This window comes from Trachypithecus francoisi, unplaced genomic scaffold (assembly GCF_009764315.1).
Source record: "Trachypithecus francoisi isolate TF-2019V2 unplaced genomic scaffold, Tfra_2.0 Contig00110, whole genome shotgun sequence".
NCBI lineage: Eukaryota > Metazoa > Chordata > Mammalia > Primates > Cercopithecidae > Trachypithecus > Trachypithecus francoisi.
In genome coordinates this window covers 244,711-266,302 of record NW_022680476.1, presented here as the reverse complement: position 1 = coordinate 266,302, position 21,592 = coordinate 244,711, and the positions used below count along the sequence as shown (strand labels likewise).

The 21,592-nt window shown below is 46.3% G+C and overlaps 1 protein-coding gene across 4 annotated transcripts in view; it reads left to right on the top strand.

Annotated features, from left to right (window-relative positions):
* The first annotated feature begins 8,272 nt into the window (after positions 1-8,272).
* The window catches only part of ACSBG1 (acyl-CoA synthetase bubblegum family member 1), a 65,771-nt gene continuing 52,451 nt past the window's right edge, over positions 8,273-21,592 (top strand). Inside the window, exon 1 of one of the 4 annotated variants that reach the window (XR_004443594.1) lies at positions 8,273-9,007. Coding sequence is in view for 3 of the 4 variants with exons in the window: in XM_033237727.1 (XP_033093618.1) it covers positions 8,877-9,007 (131 nt within the window). In the remaining variant the exon portion in view is untranslated. The remainder of the gene's footprint in view (positions 9,008-21,592) is intronic. The other 3 variants (XM_033237727.1, XM_033237407.1, XM_033237535.1) reach the window with 3 other exon arrangements.

The following is a 21,592-nucleotide window of genomic DNA, read 5'->3' as shown; positions in this document are numbered from 1 at the left end:
ATGTAGTGGCAAAGGGTTGGCCTCACTGTTTACGGGTAGTGGTGGCAGTAGCAGTCTTAGTATCTGAAGCAGTTAAAATAATACAGGGAAGAGATCTAACTGTGTGGACATCTCATGATGTAAACGGCATACTCACTGCTAAAGGAGACTTGTGGCTGTCAGACAACCGTTTACTTAAATATCAGGCTCTATTACTTGAAGGGCCAGTGCTGTGACTGTGCACTTGTGCAACTCTTTTTTTTTTTGAAATGGAGTCTCGCTCTGTTGCCCAGGCTGGAGTCCACTGGCACGATCTCGGCTCACTGCACGCTCCATCTCCCAGGTTCACGCCATTCTCCTGCCTCAGCCTCCCGAGTAGCTGGCAATTCTTAACCCAACCACATTTCTTCCAGACAATAAAGAAAAGATAGAACATAACTGTCAACAGGTAATTGCTCAAAACTACAGCATTCGAGGGGAACTTTTAGAGGTTCCCTTGACTGATCCCGACCTCAACTTGTGCACTGACGAAAGTTCCTCTGTAGAAAAAAGACTTCAAAAAACGGGTTATGCAGTGGTCAGTGATAATGAAATACTTGAAAGTAATCCCCTCACTCCAGGAACTAGTGCTTAGCTGTCTGAACTAATAGCCCTCACTTGGGCACCAAAATTAGGAAAAGGAAAAAGGGTAAATCTATATACAGACTCTAAGTCTGCTTACCTAGTCCTCCATGCCCATGCAGCAATATGGAGAGAAAGGGAATTCCTAACTTCTGAGGAAACACCTGTCAAACATCAAAAAGCCATTAGGAGATTATTATTGGCTGTACAGAAACCTAAAGAGGTGGCAGTCTTCCACTGCCGGGGTCACCAGAAAGGAAAGGGAAACAGAAGGGAACCGCCAAGTGGATATTGAAGCAAAAAGAGCCACAAGGCAGGACCCTCCATGAGAAATGCTTATAGCAGGACCCCTAGTGTGGGGTCATCCCCTCTGGGAAACCAGGCCCCGCTACTCAGAAGAAGAAATAGAATGGGGACTCTCACAAGGACATAGTTTCCTCCTCTCAGGATGGCTAGCCACCGAGGAAGGAAAAATACTTTTGCCTGCAGCTGAACAATGAAAATGACTTAAAACCCTTCACCAAACCTTTCACTTGGGCATTAATAGCACCCATCAGATGGCCAAATCATTATTTACTGGACCAGGCCTTTTCAGAACTATCAAGCAGATAGTCAGGGCCTGTGAACTGTGCCAAAAAAATTACCCCCTGCCTTATTGCCAAGCTCCTTCAGGAGAACAAAGAACAGGCGTTACCCAGGAGAAGACTGACAACTAGATTTTACCCACATGTCCAAATCTCAGGGATTTCAGTATCTACTAGTTTGGCTAGATACTTTCACTAGTTGGGTAGAGGCCTTCCCCTGTAGGACAGAAAAGGCCCAAGAGGTAATAAAGGCACTAGTTCATGAAATAATTCCCAGATTCGGACTTCCTCAAGGCTTACAGAGTGTCAATGGCCTCGCTTTCAAGGCTACAGTAACCCAGGGAATATCCCAGACATTAGGTATACAATATCACTTACACTGGACCTAGAGGCCACAGTCCTCAGGGAAGGACAAGAAAATGAACAAAACACTCAAATGACATCTAAAAAAGCTAACTCAGGAAACCCACCTTGCATGGCCTGCTCTGTTGCCTATAGCCTTACTAAGAATACAAGACTCTCCCCAAAAAGCAGGACTTAGCCCATACAAAATGCCATATGGACGGCCCTTCCTAACCCATGACCTGGTGCTTGACTGAGAGACAGCCAACTTAGTTGCAGACATCACCTCCTTAGCTAAATATCGACAAGTTCTTAAAACATTACAAGGAACCTGTCCCTGAGAAGAGGGAAAGGAACTATTCCACCCTGGTGACATGGTATGAGTCAAGTCCCTTCCCTCTAATTCCCCATCCCTAAATACATCCTGGGAAGGACCCTACCCAGTCATTTTATCTACCCCAACCATGATTAAAGCAGCTGGAGTGGAGTCTTGGATACATCACACTCAAGTCAAACCCTGGATACTGCCAAAGAAACCCAAAAACCAGGAGACAATGCTAGCTTTTCCTGTGAACCTCTAGAGGATCTGCGCCTGCTCTTCAAGCAACAACCGGGAGGAAAGTAACTAAAATCATAAATCCCTATGGCCCTCCCTCATATTTTTCTCTATACTGTTCTCTTACTCCCTTTCACTCTCACTGCACCCCCTCCAGGCCGCTGTATGACCAGTAGCTTCCCTTACCAAGAGTTTCTATGGAAAATGTAGCTTCCAGAAAACATTAATGCCCCATAAATCTAAGGGAACCCCCACCTTCACTGCCCACACCCATATGCCCCACAACTGCTATAACTCTGCCGCTCTATACATGCATGCAAATACTCATTATTGGACAGGAAAAAGGATTAATCCTAGTTGTCCTGGAGGACTTGGAGCCACTGTCTGTTGGACTTACTTCACCCATACCGGTTTGTCTGATGGGAGTGGAGTTCAAGATCAGGCAAGAGAAAAACACGTAAAGGAAGTAATCTCCCAACTGACCTGGGTACATAGCATGCCTAGCCCCTACAAAGGACTAGATCTCTCAGAACTACATGAAATCCTCCATACTCACCTGGTGAGCCTATTTAATATCACCCTCACTGGGTTCCATGAGGTCTCGGCCCAAAACCCTACTTACTGCTGGATGTGCCTCTCCCTGCTCTTCAGGCCATATATTTCATTCCCTGTACCTAAACAATGGAACAATTTCAGCACAAAAATAAACACCACTTCCGTTTTAGTAGGACCTCTTGTTTCCAATCTGGAAATAACCCATACCTCAAACCTCACCTGTGTAAAATGTAGCGATACTATAGACACAACCAACTCCCAATGCATCAGGTGGCTGACTCCTCCCACACAAATAGTCTGCCTACCCTCAGGAATATTTTTTGTCTGTGGTACCTCAGCCTATCGTTGTTTGAATGGCTCTTCAGAATCTATGTGCTTCCTCTCATTCTTAGTGCCACCTATGACCATCTACACTGGACAAGATTTATACAATCATGTTGTACCTAAGCCCCGCAACAAAAGAGTACCTATTCTTCCTTTTGTTATCAGAGCAGGAGTGCTAGGTGGACTAGGTACTGGCATTGGTGGTATCACAACCTCTACTCAGTTCTACTACAAACTCTCTCAAGAACTAAACAGTGACATGGAATGGGTCGCCGACCCCTCCCGAGGAAATCTCAACTACACAACCCCTACTATGCCCTAGTTCAGCAGGAGCAGTTAGAGTGCTAGTCAGCCACCTCCCCAACAGCACTTGGGTTTTCCTGTTGAGAGGGGGGACTGAGAGACAGAACTAGCTGGATTTCCTTGGCTGACTAAGAATCTCTAAACCTAGCTGGGAAGGTGACTGCATCCACCTTTAAACATGGGGCTTGCAATTTAACTCACACCTGAACAATCAGGTAATAAAGAGCGCTCACTAAAATGCTAATTAGACAAAACAGGAGGTAAAGAAATAGCCAATCATCTATCACCTGAGAGCACAGCAGGAGGGACAATGATCGGGCTATAAACCCAGGCATTGGAGCCAGCAACAGCTACCCTCTTTGGGTCCCCTCCCTTTGCATGGGAGCTCTGTTTTCACTCTATTAAATCTTGCAACTGCACTCTCTTCTGGTCCGTGTTTGTTAGGGCTCAAGCTGAGCTTTCACTCACCATCTACCACTGCTGTTTGTCACCATCACAGACCCGCCACTGACTGCCATCCCTCCGGATCCAGCAGGGTGTCCACTGTGCTCCCATTGCCGCCCCCGATCGGGCTAAAAGCTTGCCATTGTTCCTGCACAGCTAAGTGCCCGGGTTCGTCCTAATTGAGCTGAACACTAGTCACTGGTTCTCTTCCGTGACCCACGGCTTCTAATAGAGCTATAACACTCACCACATGGCCCCAGATTCCATTCCTTGGAATCCGTGAGGCCAAGAACCCCAGGTCAGAGAACATGAGGCTTGCCACCATCTTGGAAGGGGCCCGCCGCCATCTTGGGAGCTCTGGGAGCAAGAAGCCCCCAATTAACAGTTTCACAAAAACTCTGTCATTTTCAAGTTTAAACTTAGTCAAGTCGTAGCGTCCCATTTCTAGGAATTTATCCTAGAGATAGACTAGCTCAAGTACAAACCACACAAGGATAAGATTATTATTATTTTTTGTTGTTGTTGAGACGGAGTCTCGCTCTGTCGCCCAGGCTGGAGTGCAGTGGCCGGATCTCAGCTCACTGCAAGCTCCGCCTCCCGGGCTTACGCCATTCTCCTGCCTCAGCCTCCCGAGTAGCTGGGACTACAGGCGCCCGCCACCTCGCCCTGCTAGTTTTTTGTATTTTTAGTAGAGACGGGGTTTCACCGTGTTAGCCAGGATGGTCTCAATCTCCTGACCTCGTGATCCGCCCGTCTCGGCCTCCCAAAGTGCTGGGATTACAGGCTTGAGCCACCGCGCCCGGCCAGGATAAGATTATTCATCGCAGCTTCATCTGTAACAGCAAAAGACTGAAAACAACCTAAATGTTTATCCTACAGAGCTGTTGAAATGCATCTCGGGCCAGCCCTTCCATGGAATGCTATACATACCCCCTAAAAAGAGAACCAGGAAGCTCTCCAGGCAAAAATATGAAAAGTTCTCCAGCAAATGTTGTCAAGCATAAGAAGATACGAAACTGTGTATGCCATATGTTAGCATTTGTATATATCCAAGATATTTCTAGAATGATGCAAAAAAAAATTTTAACAGTGGTGGCTCTGGAGAAAAGAAATGAGTGAAGAATGGTGAGGAGAGGGACAGAAAAGTGGGAGGAAAATTTAATTTTTACTGTGAAGCCCTTTGTACCTTTCAAAACATTTTATTGAGGTGAAAATCACATAACATTAAATTCACTGTTTTAAAATGTAGGATTCATGGCTGGGCATGGTGGCTCACGCCTATAATCCCAGTACCTTGGGAGGCTGAAACAGGAGGATCCTTTGAGGCCAAGAGTTCAAGACTATCCTGGGAAATATAGCAAGACCTTGTCTCTACAAAAAAATTTAAAAATTAGCCAGGCATGGTGATACATGCCTGTAGTCCCAGTCACAGGAGGCTGAAGTGGGAGGATCACTGGACCCTGGGAGTTTGAGGCTGCAGCGAGCTACAGTCACACCACTGCATTCCAGCCTGAGCAACAGAATGAGATCCTGTCTCAAAATTTTTTTTAAAATGTACAATTTTAGTGACGTTTAGTACATTCACAGTGTTGTGCAACCACCATCTCTATCTAGATTCAAAACATGTTCATCACCCCAAAAGGAGACCCCATACTCATCAAGCAGTTAGTCCCTTTGTACATTTTCATGTTCCACTGTATCAATCAGGGTTCTGCAAGAAAGAGATGGCCCCCTTAAAAGGGGCAGGTGAAGAACTTAATGAAGGGACAAAGAGGTGAGGACAGTGTTAAGGGAACCACAGGGGATAGTGAGGCAGCTGCAGGGAGCTAGACACTTCTGACCTGAAGGAGCTGGGGAGGAACTGTTTCCCCTGAGGCCAGAGCTGGCTGGAGGGGCTGCTGCTAGAAGGACAAGGATGCACCTGCTGCCAAAAGTGTGGCCAGCCAGGAGGGAAGGAGGGGAATAAAAACTCCAATCTTTCTTTCTCTCCACCTTCTGTCCTGCCACCACCTGGCATTGGCCTGACAACCAGAGGCCAGAGGCTGGGAGCCCAAGGAATGCTCACACAGGGCAGCTCTGGGGACAGAGCGATGGGAGAGAGTAGACAGGGAATCTGGGGCAAACAGAATAACTAGCATGTTGCTTGTCTTTATTTTTCAAAATGAAATGAGCCATTCAAAAAGTTCAGCTGAATCAGACTCCACTACGGCCTGACCTTTTCAGCACCATGTCCCAGCCTTGAACTTCTGTTGCTATGTTCCCTTTGTCCTGGTTGCCAGGTGGGGTCAGCCCTCCTCCCAGTGACTGCAGAATGACCATGTTCCCATCAGCCTCTGTTGCCAGCCCACTAACTCTCTCCTCCAGCAGCCACTTGACCCTCAGTTCACTGACTGCCCTGGCAAGGGGGTATGCTGGGCCTTTTTGCTCTCAGTTCCTTGAAGCCATCTTTTCTCTGTGGCCTGTGCTGAGCACTCTGGGCGCCCTGTCGCTTTCTTGGGCCACCTCAGGTCCTCATTATGCTCAGACCTGGAAGATCTGCCCAAGGAAGGTCTTCTTAAGGCCCTCCCCAGGGCCTTGCCTCTGTTTGAACTCTCTTCCCCTTCCTGGTTCCCTGGATCTATAAGAATCTGAGGGAAGGGGAAGGAAGGGGTGTTGGGAATGAAAAACTTACACATTTTTCCAAACCTTCCCAGGCTTTCATCTTGATCAAGGCTTTTGAACTTCAGAGCTGAGCATTCTATGTCTTTTTCTCTGATTACGGTTCTCCTGTGGTGGGGAGACACTGACTTGTCACTTACAGTGGTGTCTCACTGGATCCCTCCAATCAGCCCATGGGCAAAGGGCTCCCCATCACCTTCTCATGTCCAGCTGGAGCTGGTGGCCACTTTGGCCCACCCCAGGCCTTCACCCTCATGATTCAAGCAGTTAAAACTGAGGCCAGGAGAGGGCAGAGATCTGCCCAAGATCATGATGGAGGGCGTGTCAGTGGGAGATTCAGGCCTTGCATCCGGACCCCAGACCTCCCGCTCAGTGTACCTTCAACAGCATTAGGAAGGCACCATTTGGGGGCTTGTGGCCTGAGACCGCGAGTTTGATAGAAGGCAGCCCAGCTTTTTCTCAGTTACCTGCCTTCACCAGACAGCATCACCTGTGGCCCAGCTGGACCTATTTCTTCTTGGGGACATCTCATATGTATCCCCACTAACACCTCCTGTACACAATGTATATGGAATTGAATTGTGTCCCCAAGCAAATTCATGTCTACCCAGAGCCTCAGAATGTGATCTTTTTTGAAAATAGGGTCTCTGTAGATACAGTTAGTTAAGATGAGGTTCTATGGCATCAGGGAAGGCCCTACTCCAATGACTGGTGTCCATGTAAGAAGAGAAAATAAGAACATAGACTGCTATGGTTGGAAAATTTCCAACAAATTTCATATGTTGGAAACTTAACCTCAAAATTCTTATGTTGATTGGAGGTGGGGCCCTTGAGAGGTAATTAGGATTAGGTAAGGTCATCAGGGTGGGGTCCCATGTTGAAACTGGAAACTACAAGAGGAAGAGAGACCTGAGCTGGCACCACGCTCTTGCCCTCTCACCATGTGATGCCCTCCACATTATGATGTAGCGAGAAAGCCCTCACCAGATGCCAGCACCTTAATGTTGGATTTCCAGCCTCCAGAGCTTTAAGAAATCAATTGTGTGTGTGTGTGTGTGTGTGTTGGTGTTTTTTTAATTTGTTTGTTTTGCTTTTTGAGGCAGGGTCTCACTCTGGTTGCCCAGGCTGGAGTGCAGCGGTGCAATCATGACTCACTACAGTCTCAACCTCCCAGACTTGAGTGATCATCCCACCTCAGCCTCCCAAATGGCTGGGGCCACTGGTGCACACCACGGCATGGAACCCAGCTAATTTTGTTTTATTTTTTAAAGATACAAAGTCTCACTATGTTGCTCAGGATGGTCTTGAACTCCTAGGCTCGAGCGATCCTCCCACCTTGGCTTTCCAAAGTGCTGAGATTAAAGGTATGAGCTTCCATACCCAGCCTATTTTCGTTATGAATTACCCAGTCTGAGGTATTCAGTGATAGCAACAGAAAATGTACCAAGGCATTGACACGGAGGAAAGACAGCCATGTGAGGACAGAAGCAGAGGCTGGAGAGATGCACGTGCAAGCCAAGGAACACCCAGGATGGCCAGTGACCACCAGTAGCTGGGAGAGAGGCAAAGAAGAGTCTGCCCACAGCCCCTAGAGGGAGTGTGGCCCTGCGCACATCTTCATTTCCAACATCTGGCCTCCAGAGCCATGAGAGAATATATTTCTGTTGTTTGAAGCCATCCAACTTGTAGAACTTTGTTACAGCAGCCCTGGGGAATGAATACACGGTCTTAGAGGTGAGACTTTTGGTATTCAGAAAAAGGTCTTGTCCTGTGTGAATTTCCCATCTCTTTATGGCTGCCTGAAAATCCACCCGTAACATGCTTCCTTCCTTTAGAAGAAGGGGCAGGTCCGGGCTTCTATTCAGATGTCCCTGGAAAGTCACATTCCTCGGTTGCCTCTATCATGTCTTCGGTGCAAATGCTTCTGTAGACCATGTGACAGTTCTCAGTGTTGGAAAAGTCTCCTTCCTTCCTCTGGGGTGGGCTCCCTCCTCAGATCTGCAGCCTCCACGCAGGACCTGGGGGAGGTGGACTGAGTGGGTGAGATCCCTCCCAGGGCAGCATTCGGCAGACTGCAAGTCAAGAGTGCAGAGTGTATGCAGCCAGGGGTAGCAGCCACTTCAGGATCTGGGTCTGGATTTGTGCTGAGAACCACTATGGCCTTTTAAAGCCAGTGAGGAGGTTTTCTGGGGGCCCAGAAGCCCTGAGCCCATTGGCCAAACCTCCTGGGAGAAGCGGAGCAGATTTGCATCATAAAGAACACTGGCTTCATTGAAATTCTCCTCATCTTGAGTGAAACAAAACCACAAAGAAGAGGAAAGTTTTAATTCTGAGAAACTTCACTGAGGAGCTTTTTTTTTTTTTAAACTTCTAAAAATAGAGAGGAAATGAGCCTCTTTGGGTCACTCTAGTTGCCGCCTCCCCCCGCCCCATGCCTGCCCCCGCTGCCCACTCAAGGCCAGCCTCTCACAGTGGGTGACTGAGCTGTCTTTAGTGGAAGCCCGAGGCAGATGCCACGCAATTCTGGAGCTGGATACGGCTGCCCACACGGGGACCCCAGCATGCTGGACAGCAGAGAGACCCCACAGGAGAGCTGGCAGGACATGACTGTGGGGACCACCCAAGAAAAATTGAAAACCAGGTAAGTTGGTGGTTGGGTTTCTGCACACTGCACCTGTGGGCCAAGTTCTAGACTTTACTCTGCTGTGTGAACTTGGGCAAGTTGCTTCTCTCTCTGAGCCTCAGTTTCTTCACCTGGGAAATGAAGGGAAGGATCTGGGCAATCTGTAAGATGGAAGAAGAACCAGTCATTTGGAGGGTTACTTAGCATGGCCAAGAAAGGCTCATCAAAGAATGAGGCACATCCCAGGGGTATGAGCTGGGGCTGCAGTGGGAGACCCGTTGGATCTCAATTGGATGGAGGAGGAATTTTTTAGTCAAGAAGAATGTTTCCCTGTCTTCTCAAGGGGGCCTTTTGCCTGCAGGTGTCAAAGATAGACAAGTTTTGTCGGGGAGCCAGAGGTTCTCGCTCCGGTTTGCTATGTGACCTTGGCAAGTCCCTTTGCCCCTCTGGGCTGTAGCTTCCCTGTCTGAATATGAGTGCAGTGGCTGAGGTTTCTCTAAAGCCCTTCCATTGTGTATATTCCAGTGATCTGTGATTCGGAGGAAGTGGATTCAATGTGTCAGGCATTCACCATGCCCACCCTGCCCAGGCCCTGTCCATCCAGGGAGTAGGGGATCCTGAGAAGATGGGACTCAGTCCCAGCCCTGGGATGCCCTGGTCAGGAGGCAGGAAGAAGGCAGGAGCGCACGCACGCACACACACACACACACACACAAACACACACACTGTGATTTGTGTCCAGGAGGGGCACAGGCTAAGGGGCAGAGAGAGGGAGGCTTCTAACTGGGGCGCCTGAGATGGACCTTGACAGTCAGAGTGGAGACAAGAGCAGTCGGCAGAGAGAACGACCTAGCAGAGCAAGACAGGAAGTATGGGGACGGGAGAGGTCTGGATGGTGGGCGTCTAGAACCGGGGAGGATAGGAGCTAAATGCCAGGGTCCGAGCCCTCTGTAGTAATGGGGAGGAAATGCCAGTGTCTGAGCTTCCAAGACTATGGCCACTGTCCTGATGGGAGGTTATGGGGAAGGAAGATAGAGGGAAATGGGAACAGATGTTAATGCACCTCAGAGATGCAGAGGCCCCTCCAAGGGCTGGCAGCTGGGCCATGCCCTGGGTCTCCAGAGGACCCTGCTAAGCCAAAGTGGACTCCTGTCCTCCCAGAAGCAAGGACTCCTCCCTGCAAAGCCTCGAGGAGCATGAGGGCCAGCCCATCCCTGGGCATAGGTCAGACGCACAGAGGGTCAAGGGCCCCTGGAGGAAAGTTGGACTGACTTCCTCACCCAAGGGCAGATTCAAAATCTCCGGGCCCTGGTATCCTGGCACCTCCACTCCTCCCTGGAGCTTGTGGGCTCAGAGAGCAGGAAGGCCAGGCGAGATGCTCAGAGGAGCACATCGAAATGTGTCCAGAGGCCAGGCACGATGGCTCACGCCTGTAATCCCAGCACTTTGGGATGCTGAGTCGGATGGATCGCCCGGGGTCAGGAGTTCGAGACCGGCTTGCCCAATGTGATGAAACCCCGTCTCTACTAAAAATACAAAAATTAGCCAGGTGATGGTACATCACCTCCCAGCTACTCAGGAGGCTGAGGCAGGAGAATCGCTTGAACCCGGGAGGTGCAGATTGCAGTGAGCCGAGACTGTGCCACTGCACTCCAGCCTGGGCCACAAGAGCAAAACTCTATCTCAAAAAAAATAAAATAAAATAAAATAAAGGAAATAAATGTGTCCAGAGCAGGGGTAGACAGGCATGAGGACAGCCAGGGCCAGGGGAGCCCTTGAAAACAAAAATCAAGGTCTGCAGGATCTCAGAGTCTTCTGCTCCCTATGAGTGAGGGGCCAAGTGGGGCTCAGGAGCCCAGTGGCTTTGACGTCCACGTCTCAGGCCTAGGGTGAATAGGGGTGCCAGAGGGTCCTGTGTGCCCTGCAAGGCTGACAGAGGCCCAGGCTTGTTTTGCAGACATCACTGAAGGAAGGTAGGCAAACTTGAGGCAGAACCCTAGGCTTGTGCAGAGAAGGACTCCCTCCTGAAAGGGTAAATGGGTCTTGGGACCCTGTAGGGAACGAGAAAGATTAAAAATTCAAGAGTTGGAGTGCCAGTTCGACTACTTTCTTGCTGAGTGACTTTGGATACATTGTTTAACCTCTCTGGGCCTCAATAGCATCCTCTGTGCAAATAAATATAAAATGCCTGAACTTCATTGACACTGCAGAAAAATTGGGTGGATTTCACCAACTGATGTGTATGAAAATGTTTTCAAAGCACAAGAGTTACCCATCACAGGCATAGTAACCCTTATAGCGACATCCTGGAACGCTCTTAGCAGCAGGCTGGAGGGCACATGCCTTGGGTTCCAGTCCAGCTCTGCTCCTAACCCATTCTGTGACCCTTGGCAAGACACCTTCTCTGAGCCTCAGTTTCCCCATCTGTCAAACAGGGAAGCCAAACCTGCTCTGACATTCTTGCAGAGCAGCTGTGAGGAAAGAACTTAATTCTTGTTAAACATTGTTCTAAAGTCAGAGAGAGCCGGGTGCAGTGGCTCATGCCTGTAATTCTAGCACTTTGGGAGGCCAAGGAAGGAAGATTGCTTGAGTGCAGGAGTTCAAGACCAGTCTGGGCAACAAAGCAAGACCTTGTCTCTGCTAAAAATTTTAAAATTGGCCAGGCATGATGGTGTGCATCTGTAGTCCCAGCTACTCAGGAGGCTGGCGTGGGAGGATCACTGGAGCCCAGGAGTGTGAGGCTGCAATGAGCTATGGCCACTGTACTCTAGCCTGGACTACAGAGCAAGACTCTGTCTCAAAAAAAACAATAAAAATAAAAAATAGGCTGGGCACAGTGGCTCACACCTGTAATTCCAGCACTTTGTTAGGGCAAAACGGGTGGATTGTTTAAGCCCAGAAGTTCAAGACCAGCCTGGGTAACATGGCGAAACCCCGTCTCTACAAAAAATACAAAAATTTGCTTAAAAAAATACAAAAAAGGCTGAGCACAGTGGCTCATGCCTGTAATCCCAGCACTTTGGGAGGCCAAGGTAGGCAGATCACCTGAGATCGGGAGTTCGAGACCAGCCTGACCAACATGGAGAAACTCCATCTCTACTAAAAAAATACAAAAAAAAATTAGCCAAGCGTGGTGGCGCATGCCTGTAATCCCAGCTACTTGAGAGGCTGAGGCAGGAGAACTGCTTGAACCTGGGAGGCGGAGGTTGTAGTGAGCTGAGATTGCACCATTGCACTCCAGCCTGGGCAACAAGAGTGAAACTCTATCTCAAAAAAAGAAAAAAAAGAAATTAGCCAGATGTGGTGGCACATACCTGTGGTTCCAGCTACTCAGAAGGCTGACGTGGGAGAATCAGTTGAGCCCAGGAGGTCAAGCCATGATGGCACCATTGCACTCCACTTGGGTGACACAGCAAGACTCTGTCTCAAAAAATAGGTAAATAAATAAGGCAGAGAGATCGTTGTTGTTGCCACCACTGTGATGCCCCTTTCTGCTTCTCTGCTCCTCCAGGCCAACTCCAGGAGGGAAGGTGTATTAGTCTGTTTTCCCGCTGCTAATAAAGACATACCGGAGACAGGGAAGTTTACAAAAGAAAGAGGTTTATCGAACTTACAGTTCCATGTGGCTGGGGCGGCCTCACGATCATGGCAGAAGATGAAAGGCACGTCTCACATGGCAGCAGACAAGACAACAGAGCTTGAGCAGAAAAACTCCCCCTTATAATGACCATCAGATCTTGTGTGACTTACTATAATGCGAACAGCATTGGAAAGACCTGCCCCCATGATGCAATTACCTCCCACCTATTCTCTCTCACAACACATGGGAATTCAAGATGAGATTTGGGTGGGGACACAGCCAGATCATATCAGAAGGGCTCTATCTCAGACCTGCCCATTTGCCCTGACCTTGTGGCCATGGCAGCTGCTCCTGGGGAAAGGCGGGTCTGCATTCCTCCATAGCCTGAGAGGGGCTTATCTTCCCCCCGATTCCCAGTGTTGCAGAGGGGAAGACAGAAGGTGGAAGAAAGGGGAGGCTGAGAGCCCGAGGAGGGCTTGCACCCTAGCCTGACCACGAGAGTTCCCTTTCCTGCCACACCAGTTGCAGGGCTGGATCCGAGTGATTGGGGCAGGTGTCCGGAGGAAACAGCCAGGCCGGGGCCAGGAGAGGCAAAACCAGCAGGGCCTGAGCTGACACTGGCCCTGCTCTGGCAGCTTGTGTTCTGTGCCCTTGAGGCTGTGGCTGTAGACCATGTCCTCCATCAGGGACACCCCTTGAGCCTACCCAGGGCATGGGTCCCGACCCCGGGAAGCCCTCTGTCTGGTGGAGACACCAGTCTCCCTGAGCCTAAGGAAGCCCATTGTGGAGGAAGGGCTTGGGAAGGAACCTAAGAAGAGGACAGTCCATCCTGGGTTTGAAAGGCTGTGGATGCCCGGATGGCAAGCAGGGCACTGTGCTGACCAAAGGCATGGTTGTGGAGATGTTATGAGTGGCCATCAGACTGGTCAGGTTGGGGACCGGCTAACTCCTGTGCCTAGAGAGGTTGATGTGGCCAGACTAAGGGCAGCCAGGCCCAAAGGAGGAGGCAGACAGGAGCTCTGGGAGGGGTGCAAGCAGCAGAAGCCCAGGGAGAGCCCGGTTTGGGGTTTGTGAATCTAGCAGCAGTGAGTACAGGCTGGACTAGGGGTGAGGTGGAGGCAGGAGGCCAGGACTTGGGAGCTCCAAGGGTCCCATCTGGCCCAGGGAGGGCTGTCAGGCTCAGAACTGACCACACTCACTCTGGGCTCCTAGCTGACTCTCCCAGCACTGCCTACCCAAAGACTGGGTGCAGAGAGGAGCCCCCAAAGAGCCAGGGATGTGGAACAGTTGCAGGAGGCAGCTACAAGCCGCGTGAGCAAGGCTGTTCCCATGGACAGAGCTTTCCCAGGATGACAGGGAGTGAGCTCTGCCTCTCTGGGGTGTGCTAGCCTAGGAGGGGCAATCGTAAGGCAAATGTCACTGAAAGAACACAGGTGTCCTTAAACATGGACTATCTGGGCTTTCTAGTGCTGAAATTCTTCCCACTCCCACTGCCCACTTCCCATGATATTGAAACACAGTTGTTGTTTCATGTTTTGGTTTCTTTATTGTTTTCCTCTTTTTGTTAAGAATACATTCATTTATTCAAAATTATTTATTGTAGAATAATCAGGCATTGTGCTAAGCACTGAAGAATATAACAGAAAACAAGAACAAGTCTGTACCTTAAGAAGTTTGCATGCTCGCAGGGAAGACAGACATTAACAAATAATTATACAATTAAACTGTAATTGTGACAGGTGCCATGAAGGAATAAAAAAAAAAGGGAATATAATCAATGCCACTGAATTATACACTTAAAAATATTTCAAATGGAAAATTTTATGTTATATGTGTTTTACCACAATAAAAACATTTTTTAAAATGTTGATAATTAAAAAAAAAAAAAGACAGAGGGAATATAACGAAGATCTGACTTGGTCTTGAGGGTTGGTGCAGGCTCTCCTGGTAAAGCAATATTTAAACTGAGACCTGAAACAGGAGTAGGAGTTGGTTAGGGAAAGAACTTTCTAGGAAATGGGTGCAGCATGTGCAAAGGCCCCAAGGTGGGATGGAGCTTGTAGTGTTCAAGAAACTAAAAGCCAGTGGGAACAGGGCAGATTTGGGACTATCATGTAAAAGCCACAGGGACTCAAAGTGCTGGTGTCAAGAGCCCAAGATCAAAGGGTCAGGCATATCCGTGGAAAGCGTGAGTCTCTAGGGCAAATGAACACTGGTCCTAGACTTCTGAGTACAGATCTGGATAACTTCCGGATGCAAGTCAGCCCAAGCCAGCTCCAGTCCTTGCAGGAGCTGCAGAGATTTTAGCCAGGGGCAGCAGAGCTCAAACTGACCTGATATCAAGATCTGGGCCCAAAGCTAACTCACTGTCTCCAGGCAAGCCCCTGAATGGCAGAGTACCAGGCAAGCAGGTTTTTTAGGTCACTAAGTCCAATCCACTGTATTACAACATTCACATATTATCAATCTACTCTGACTTGATTACCTCCAGGGAAGGGGAACTCACTACTTACCTCTTCATCCCTGCAAAATCACAGTTTCATCTAGGGCCAGTGGTGGTAGAAAAAAAATCCTATCTCACACTAGGTCCTATGAGAGAGCCCTGGATCCCAGCTTTGGCCTCCTACCCAGACAATCCTGGCTTCTTGCAAGGGAGCCTGTGAGGAACACTTTAGAACAGGGCTGGGAAGGTCCTTTGGAAACTGTAAAGGTTGTGACCATGTGAAGGATATCTAGGGCCTAGCTCAGACTCTGGTCCCAAACAGCTGTAAAATAAGAATTTAGATGTTAGCTGGGTGTGGAGGTGCGTGCATCTATAGTCCCAGCTACTCAGGAGGCTAAGGCAGGAGATCAGTCAATTAATCAATCTTCACCCTCCCTTCAGAACATAAGTAACCACTGTTCTGAACAGCCAGTGTTCCAGCTGTTCTTGATGGTGGCATGCATGGGATCACACAGAACGTTACTTGTCTGACTCCTTGCACTCATCGAAATGTTTGTGAGATTGATCAGTATTGCTAAGTACCTCAGTAGTTCATTCGTCTGTACGTTTAAGTAGAATTCCATTGTATGGCTATACTACAATTTTTTTATCCATTAATCTATTGATGGGCATTTGAGTTGTTTCCAGTTTGAAGATTTTGTGAATAAAGCTGCTATGAAATTCTTGTATAAGGTGTTTTTTTTTTTCTTTGAGACGGAGTCTCGCTCTGTTGCCCAGGCTGGAGTGCAGTGGTCGGATCTCAGCTCACTGCAAGCTCCGCCTCCCAGGTTTACGCCATTCTCCTGCCTCAGCCTCCCAAGTAGCTGGGACTACAGGTGCCCGCCACCTCCCCCAGCTAGTTTGTTGTATTTTTTAGTAGAGACGGGGTTTCACCGTGTTAGCCAGGATGATCTCGATCTCCTGACCTCGTGATCCGCCCGTCTCAGCCTTCCAAAGTGCTGGGATTACAGGCTTGAGCCACCGCGCCTGGCCTGTATAAGGTGTTTTTGTGGACATATGTTCTCATTTTCTTGGCTAAATCCCTAGAAATAGAATTACTGGGTCAGAAGATAGGTGTGTGCTTAAAGAAGCTGCCAGAAGTTTCCACATCTTTGTCAACACTGGGTATTGTTACTCTTTTTAGTTTCATTCTGGTGGGTGGATCGTGACATCTTGCTGTGGTTTTAACTTAAATTTCCCTGATGGTCAGTGATATTGAGCATATTTTCATGTGCTTATTGGTTATTTCCATGTCTTCTTTTGTAAATTATCTTTTCAAATCTGTAGCTCATTTTGTAATTGAGTACTTAATCCTTTTATTATTGTTTTGTAGGCATTCTTTATATATTCTGGTTATATTTTGTCAGATACATGTATCACAAATATTTTTTTCCAGTTTGTGGCTTATCTTCATTTTCTTAATTGTGTCTTTTTTTTTTTTTTTTTTTTCCTGAGACAGGGTCTCGCTCTGTTGCCCAGGCTGGAGTGCAGTGGTGTGATATCAGCTCACTGCAGCCTCCGCCTCCTGGGTTCAAGCAATTCTCGTGCCTCAGCCTTTGAGCAGCTGGGACTACAGGCATGTGGCACCATGCCCAGCTAAGTTTTGTATTTTTAGTAGAGACCAGGTTTCACCATGTTGCCCAGTCTGGTATTGAACTCCTGACCTCAAGTGATCCACCCACCTCGACCTCCCAAAGTGCTGGGATTATAGGTGTGAGCCACCACCCCTGGCCAATGGTGTGTCTTTTGATGAGCAAATTTTTTTTTAACTATGGTTAGTGCTATTGTGCCCTCTCTAAGAAATCTTTGCTATTTCAAGGTCATATATACATATCTATGATATATATATATATATATATTTTTTTTTTCTATGTGTTCTACTATTTCCCACATTAAATTACTTGGCTCCTTTATCTAAAATTTACCACATTTGTGTCAGCCTATTTCTGGATTTTCTTCCATTTAGCAATTATTTCTCTATATAATACCATACTGTCTTCATTCTATAGCTTTTTAAAAGTTTTTTTTTTTTTTTTAGAGATGGGGTCTTGCTACATTGCCCAGGTTGGCCTTGAACTCCTGGCCTGAAGTGATCTTCCCACCTTGGCCTTCCAAAGCGCTGGGATGAACAGGCCAGAGCCACTGAACCTGGCCCACTACTACAGTCTTATACTAAATCTTGAAATCAGGTAGTGTTGGTCCTCTAACTTCGTGAATTGTTTCCCCCTACAAGATTGTTTTATCTATGCTAGGTGCAGTAGGCAGCCTCTAAGATATTGCTCAATGATTCTTGCCCTCTGATATTCTTGCCTTTTGAATTCTTGTGTAATCATCTACCCTAGAACATGGGCTGGATCTAGTGATTCATTTCTAATATAGAATATGGCAAAAGTGGTGGGATTTCTTTTTTTTAATTTCTATGTAATTTTTATTATGACCATAAAAGTAACCCTGTAGTCAATAACAATTTAATTGTACATTTTAAAAGAACTAAAAGTGTATAATTACAAAAAGTGATGGGATTTCACTTCAGAGATTAGACTACAAAAATACTGTGCCTTTCATTTTGATTGCTCTCTTTCATTTTCTTTCTTGCTCACTCTAAGACACACTTATGTGGTAAGGACCTGAGGGAGACCTCTGGCCAACATTCAGGGAGGAATTGATAACAACCTGCAAAGAACTGAATCCTGCCAACAATCACATGAGTCTGCTTTTGGAAGCTTATTCTCATCCACTGAGCCTTCATATGAAGACTGCAGCCCTGGTTGACAGTTTGACAGTAACCCTGTGAGACACTTTGAGCCAGAGCTAGCCCATGCCTAGATTCCTAACCCATAGAAATTGTGAGATAGTGTTTGTTTTTTTTTTAAGCCACTACATTTTGGGATATTTGTTACATAATAATAGATTCCTAATATACTAGATCCTTTGTACTTCTATGTAAAATATAGAATCATCTTGTCAGTTTACTAAAAAAAGACTGTTTGAAATTTAACTGGGAATAAATTGACTCTATATTTCAAATTGGGTGAATCCATGAACATAGTATGCATTTCCATTAATTTAGGTCTTTGATTTGTCTCAACCATGTTTTATACCTTTCAGTGTAGCTATCTTGCACATTTTTTCTTAAACATTTCTAGAAATTTTATGTTTTTGTTGCTGTGAAAACTAATTTATTTTATTTTTAAATTTATTTTTATTTATTTATTTATTTTTTGAGACAGAGTTTCACTCTTGTTGCCCAGGTTGTAGTGCAATGGCATGATCTTGGCTCACTGCAACCTCTGCCTCCCAGGTTCAAGCAATTCTCATGCCTCAGCCTCCCAAGCAGCTGAAGTTACAGGTGCCTAACAACATGCCAGGCTAATTTTTTGTAATTTTAGTAGCGATGGGGTTTCACCATGTTGGCCAAGTTGGTCTCAAACTCCTGACCTCAGGTGATCCACCTGCCTTGGCCTCCCAAAGTGCTGGGATTACAGGTGTGTGCCACCGTGCCTAGCCAAAACTGTATTTTAAATTTAATTTCCTCATCAATTGCTGTTAGTATAAATATAACTGATTTTTTAATATTGACTGTATATCCTGCAACCATACTAAATTTATTTATTAATTCCAACACTTTTTTTTGTAGATTCCCCTAAGACTTTTATGTTCAAAATTTTGGTATCTGTTGATAAAAAGTTTTACTTCTTCCTTTCCAGTCATTTTCCCTTTTAATTCTTGCCTTATTGCATCTTTTAGGATCTCCAAATGTAATGTTGAGTAGAGGTAGTAAGAGTGGAGATTCTTATTTTATTCCCAATATATTTAGCATTTACAGTGATCTCCATTCCTTTCTATAGATTCATGTTTCCATCAGGGCCAAGTCCCTTCAGCCTGAATACATTTCTTTTTTTTTCTCTTTTTTTTTTTTTTTTTTTTTTTTTTTTTTTAAAAAGGAGCAACTTAGCTGAGTGGTTCTGGCTCAGGGTCTCTCATGATGTTTCAGTCCAGATGTCAGCCAGGGTAACAGCCATCTGGAGTGGTAAGACCTGCTTTCAACCTCACTCATGAAGTTGTTGACAAACCTGTTTCTCACCGGATGTGTGAGTTTCCCACTGCACTATAACAATTACCACAAATTTGGTGGCTTAAGACAACAGATATTTATTCTTTCCCAGTTCTGGAAGACAGAAGTTCAAAACTGGTTTCAGTGGGCTAAAGTCAAGGTGTCAGGAGGACTCTTTTCCTCCAGAGGCTCTATGACAGAATCTGTTCCCTGCCTCTTCCAGCTCCTGGTGCTCCAGCATTCCACTCTTGTCTTGTAGTTGCATCACTCCCATCTCTGCCTCTGTGGTCACATTGTTTTTCTTCTGTGCACGTCAAATCTCTCTCTGCTCCCACTTGCAAGAATACATGTGATTGAATTTAGAGCCCAACCGGATAATACGAGGTAATCTTTCAGTCTCAAGATCCTTCATTTAATTACATCTTCAAATCTCTTCCAAGTTTTTGCCATTTAAGTTAATTTTAACAGCTTTCAATTTGCTGGGTCACATGGTAACACTATGTGGATAACTTTTGAGGGACATTTTCAACTTACCACACTGGCTGTTAGCCAGAGACCTTAGTTCTTTACCAATGGGTCTCTCCATAAGCTCTTTGAGTGTCTGTGACATGGCAGCTGGTGGCTGAGGCTAGGGACAGGTCAAAGTCTTCTTTATCACATCTGGTGCCTGAAATAGGAAGACTCATTAAACTAGGATTTGGAATAGCTGGGCCCTTCAGTGTCTCTATTTTTTTTTTAAATTTATTTTAATGTTTGGTTCTGTGGTACATGTGCAGATGTGCAGGTTTGTTACATAGGTAAATGTGTGCCATGGTGGTTTGCTGTACCTATCAAACCAATACTTAAAATCTAGGTATTAAGCCCAGCATGCATTAGCTATTTTTCCTGATGTTGTTTCTCCCCCCACCCCACCCTCAATAGGCCCCAGTGCACATTGTTCCCCTCCCTATGTCCATGTGCTCTCATTGTTCAGCGCCTCTATTCTGTGTGGTTTGTTCACATGCAAGTTCATGTAGCATCACTCCAGCATCACTCCAACATCACTCCAACATCACTCGTTCAAGGTAGCCAGACTTCTGACATGGTGGGTCAGGGATCCAAAAAGCATGTGCCCTGAGAGAGTCAGGTGGCAACTGCATTGCTTTTTATGACTTAGCCTTAGAAGTCATATAGGTTACTTCCCATACGTTGTGTTAGTTAGAAGCCAGTGATAAGGCCAGCCCAGATTCTAAGAGAGGGAAATGAGATTCTACCTATTGTTGGGACAAGTGTTAAATAATTTGCAGGTAAGATTTCAAGCAACCTCAGCAGTTTCCTGGTGACAAATCCTCCCATCTTCTATTTAAATAAAAATGTCATTTTTTCACCTGATTTTTCGAGGATATATTTACTGAAAAAGAATTCTGGCTTGATCATTTACTTTTAAAGTACTTTTAGCACTTTAAAATACTGTTACAATATCTTTTGGTCTTCATTGTTTCTTGTGAAGTCAGTTATCATTTCTATCAATTTCCTTTTATGTAATGTGTCCTCCCCACTCCATCCCACCTCACCTCTGCTTTGGTTGCTTTTAAAATATTATCTTTTTTAGATTATTATTTTGAGACAGGATCTCACTGGGTCACCCAGGCTAGAGTGCAGTGGCATAAACCTGGCTCACTGCCTGGGCTCAAGTGATCTTCCTGCCTCAGCTTCCCAAGTAACTGTGACCACAGGCACCTGCCACCATGTCTGGCTAATTTTTTTAATGATTTGTAGAGACAAAGTTTCACTATGTTTCCCAGACTGGTCTTGAACTCCTGCCCTCAAGTGATTCTCCCACTTAAGCCTCCCAAAGTGCTGGAATTACAGGCGTGAGCCACCGCATCCAGCCTAACAACCAATTTTAGAATATTTTCATTATCTTAAAAAGGAACCCTATACCCATTAGTAGTTACTTCCTGTTTCTCCTCAATCCTCCCAGCTCTAAGAAACCACAAATCTGCTACAGCTTGTCTCTATAGATTTACTTATTCTGGACATTTCATTTAAGTAGACTAATACAATATATGATCTACTGTGACTGACTTCTTTCTCTTAACATGTTTTCAAGATTCATCCATGTCGTAGCGTGTATCAGTACTTCATTCTTCGTATGACCAAGTAATATTCTATTATGTGGACATACCACATTTTGTTTACCCATTCCTCAATTGATGGACATTTGGGTTGTGTGGGGAAAAGAAAGAAATATCAGATTGTTACTGTGTCTATGTAGAAAAGGTAGACATAAGAAACTCCATTTTGCCCTGTGCTCACAGAAACATGTGCCGTATTGAATCATGGTTTAAGGGATTTAGGGCTGTGCAGGATGTGACTTGTTAACAATATGTTTGCAGACAATATGCTTGGCAAAAGTCATTGCCATTCTCCATTCTTTATTAACCAGGGACACGATGCACTGCGGAAAACTGCAGGCACCTCTGCCCAGGAAAGCCTGGGTGTTGT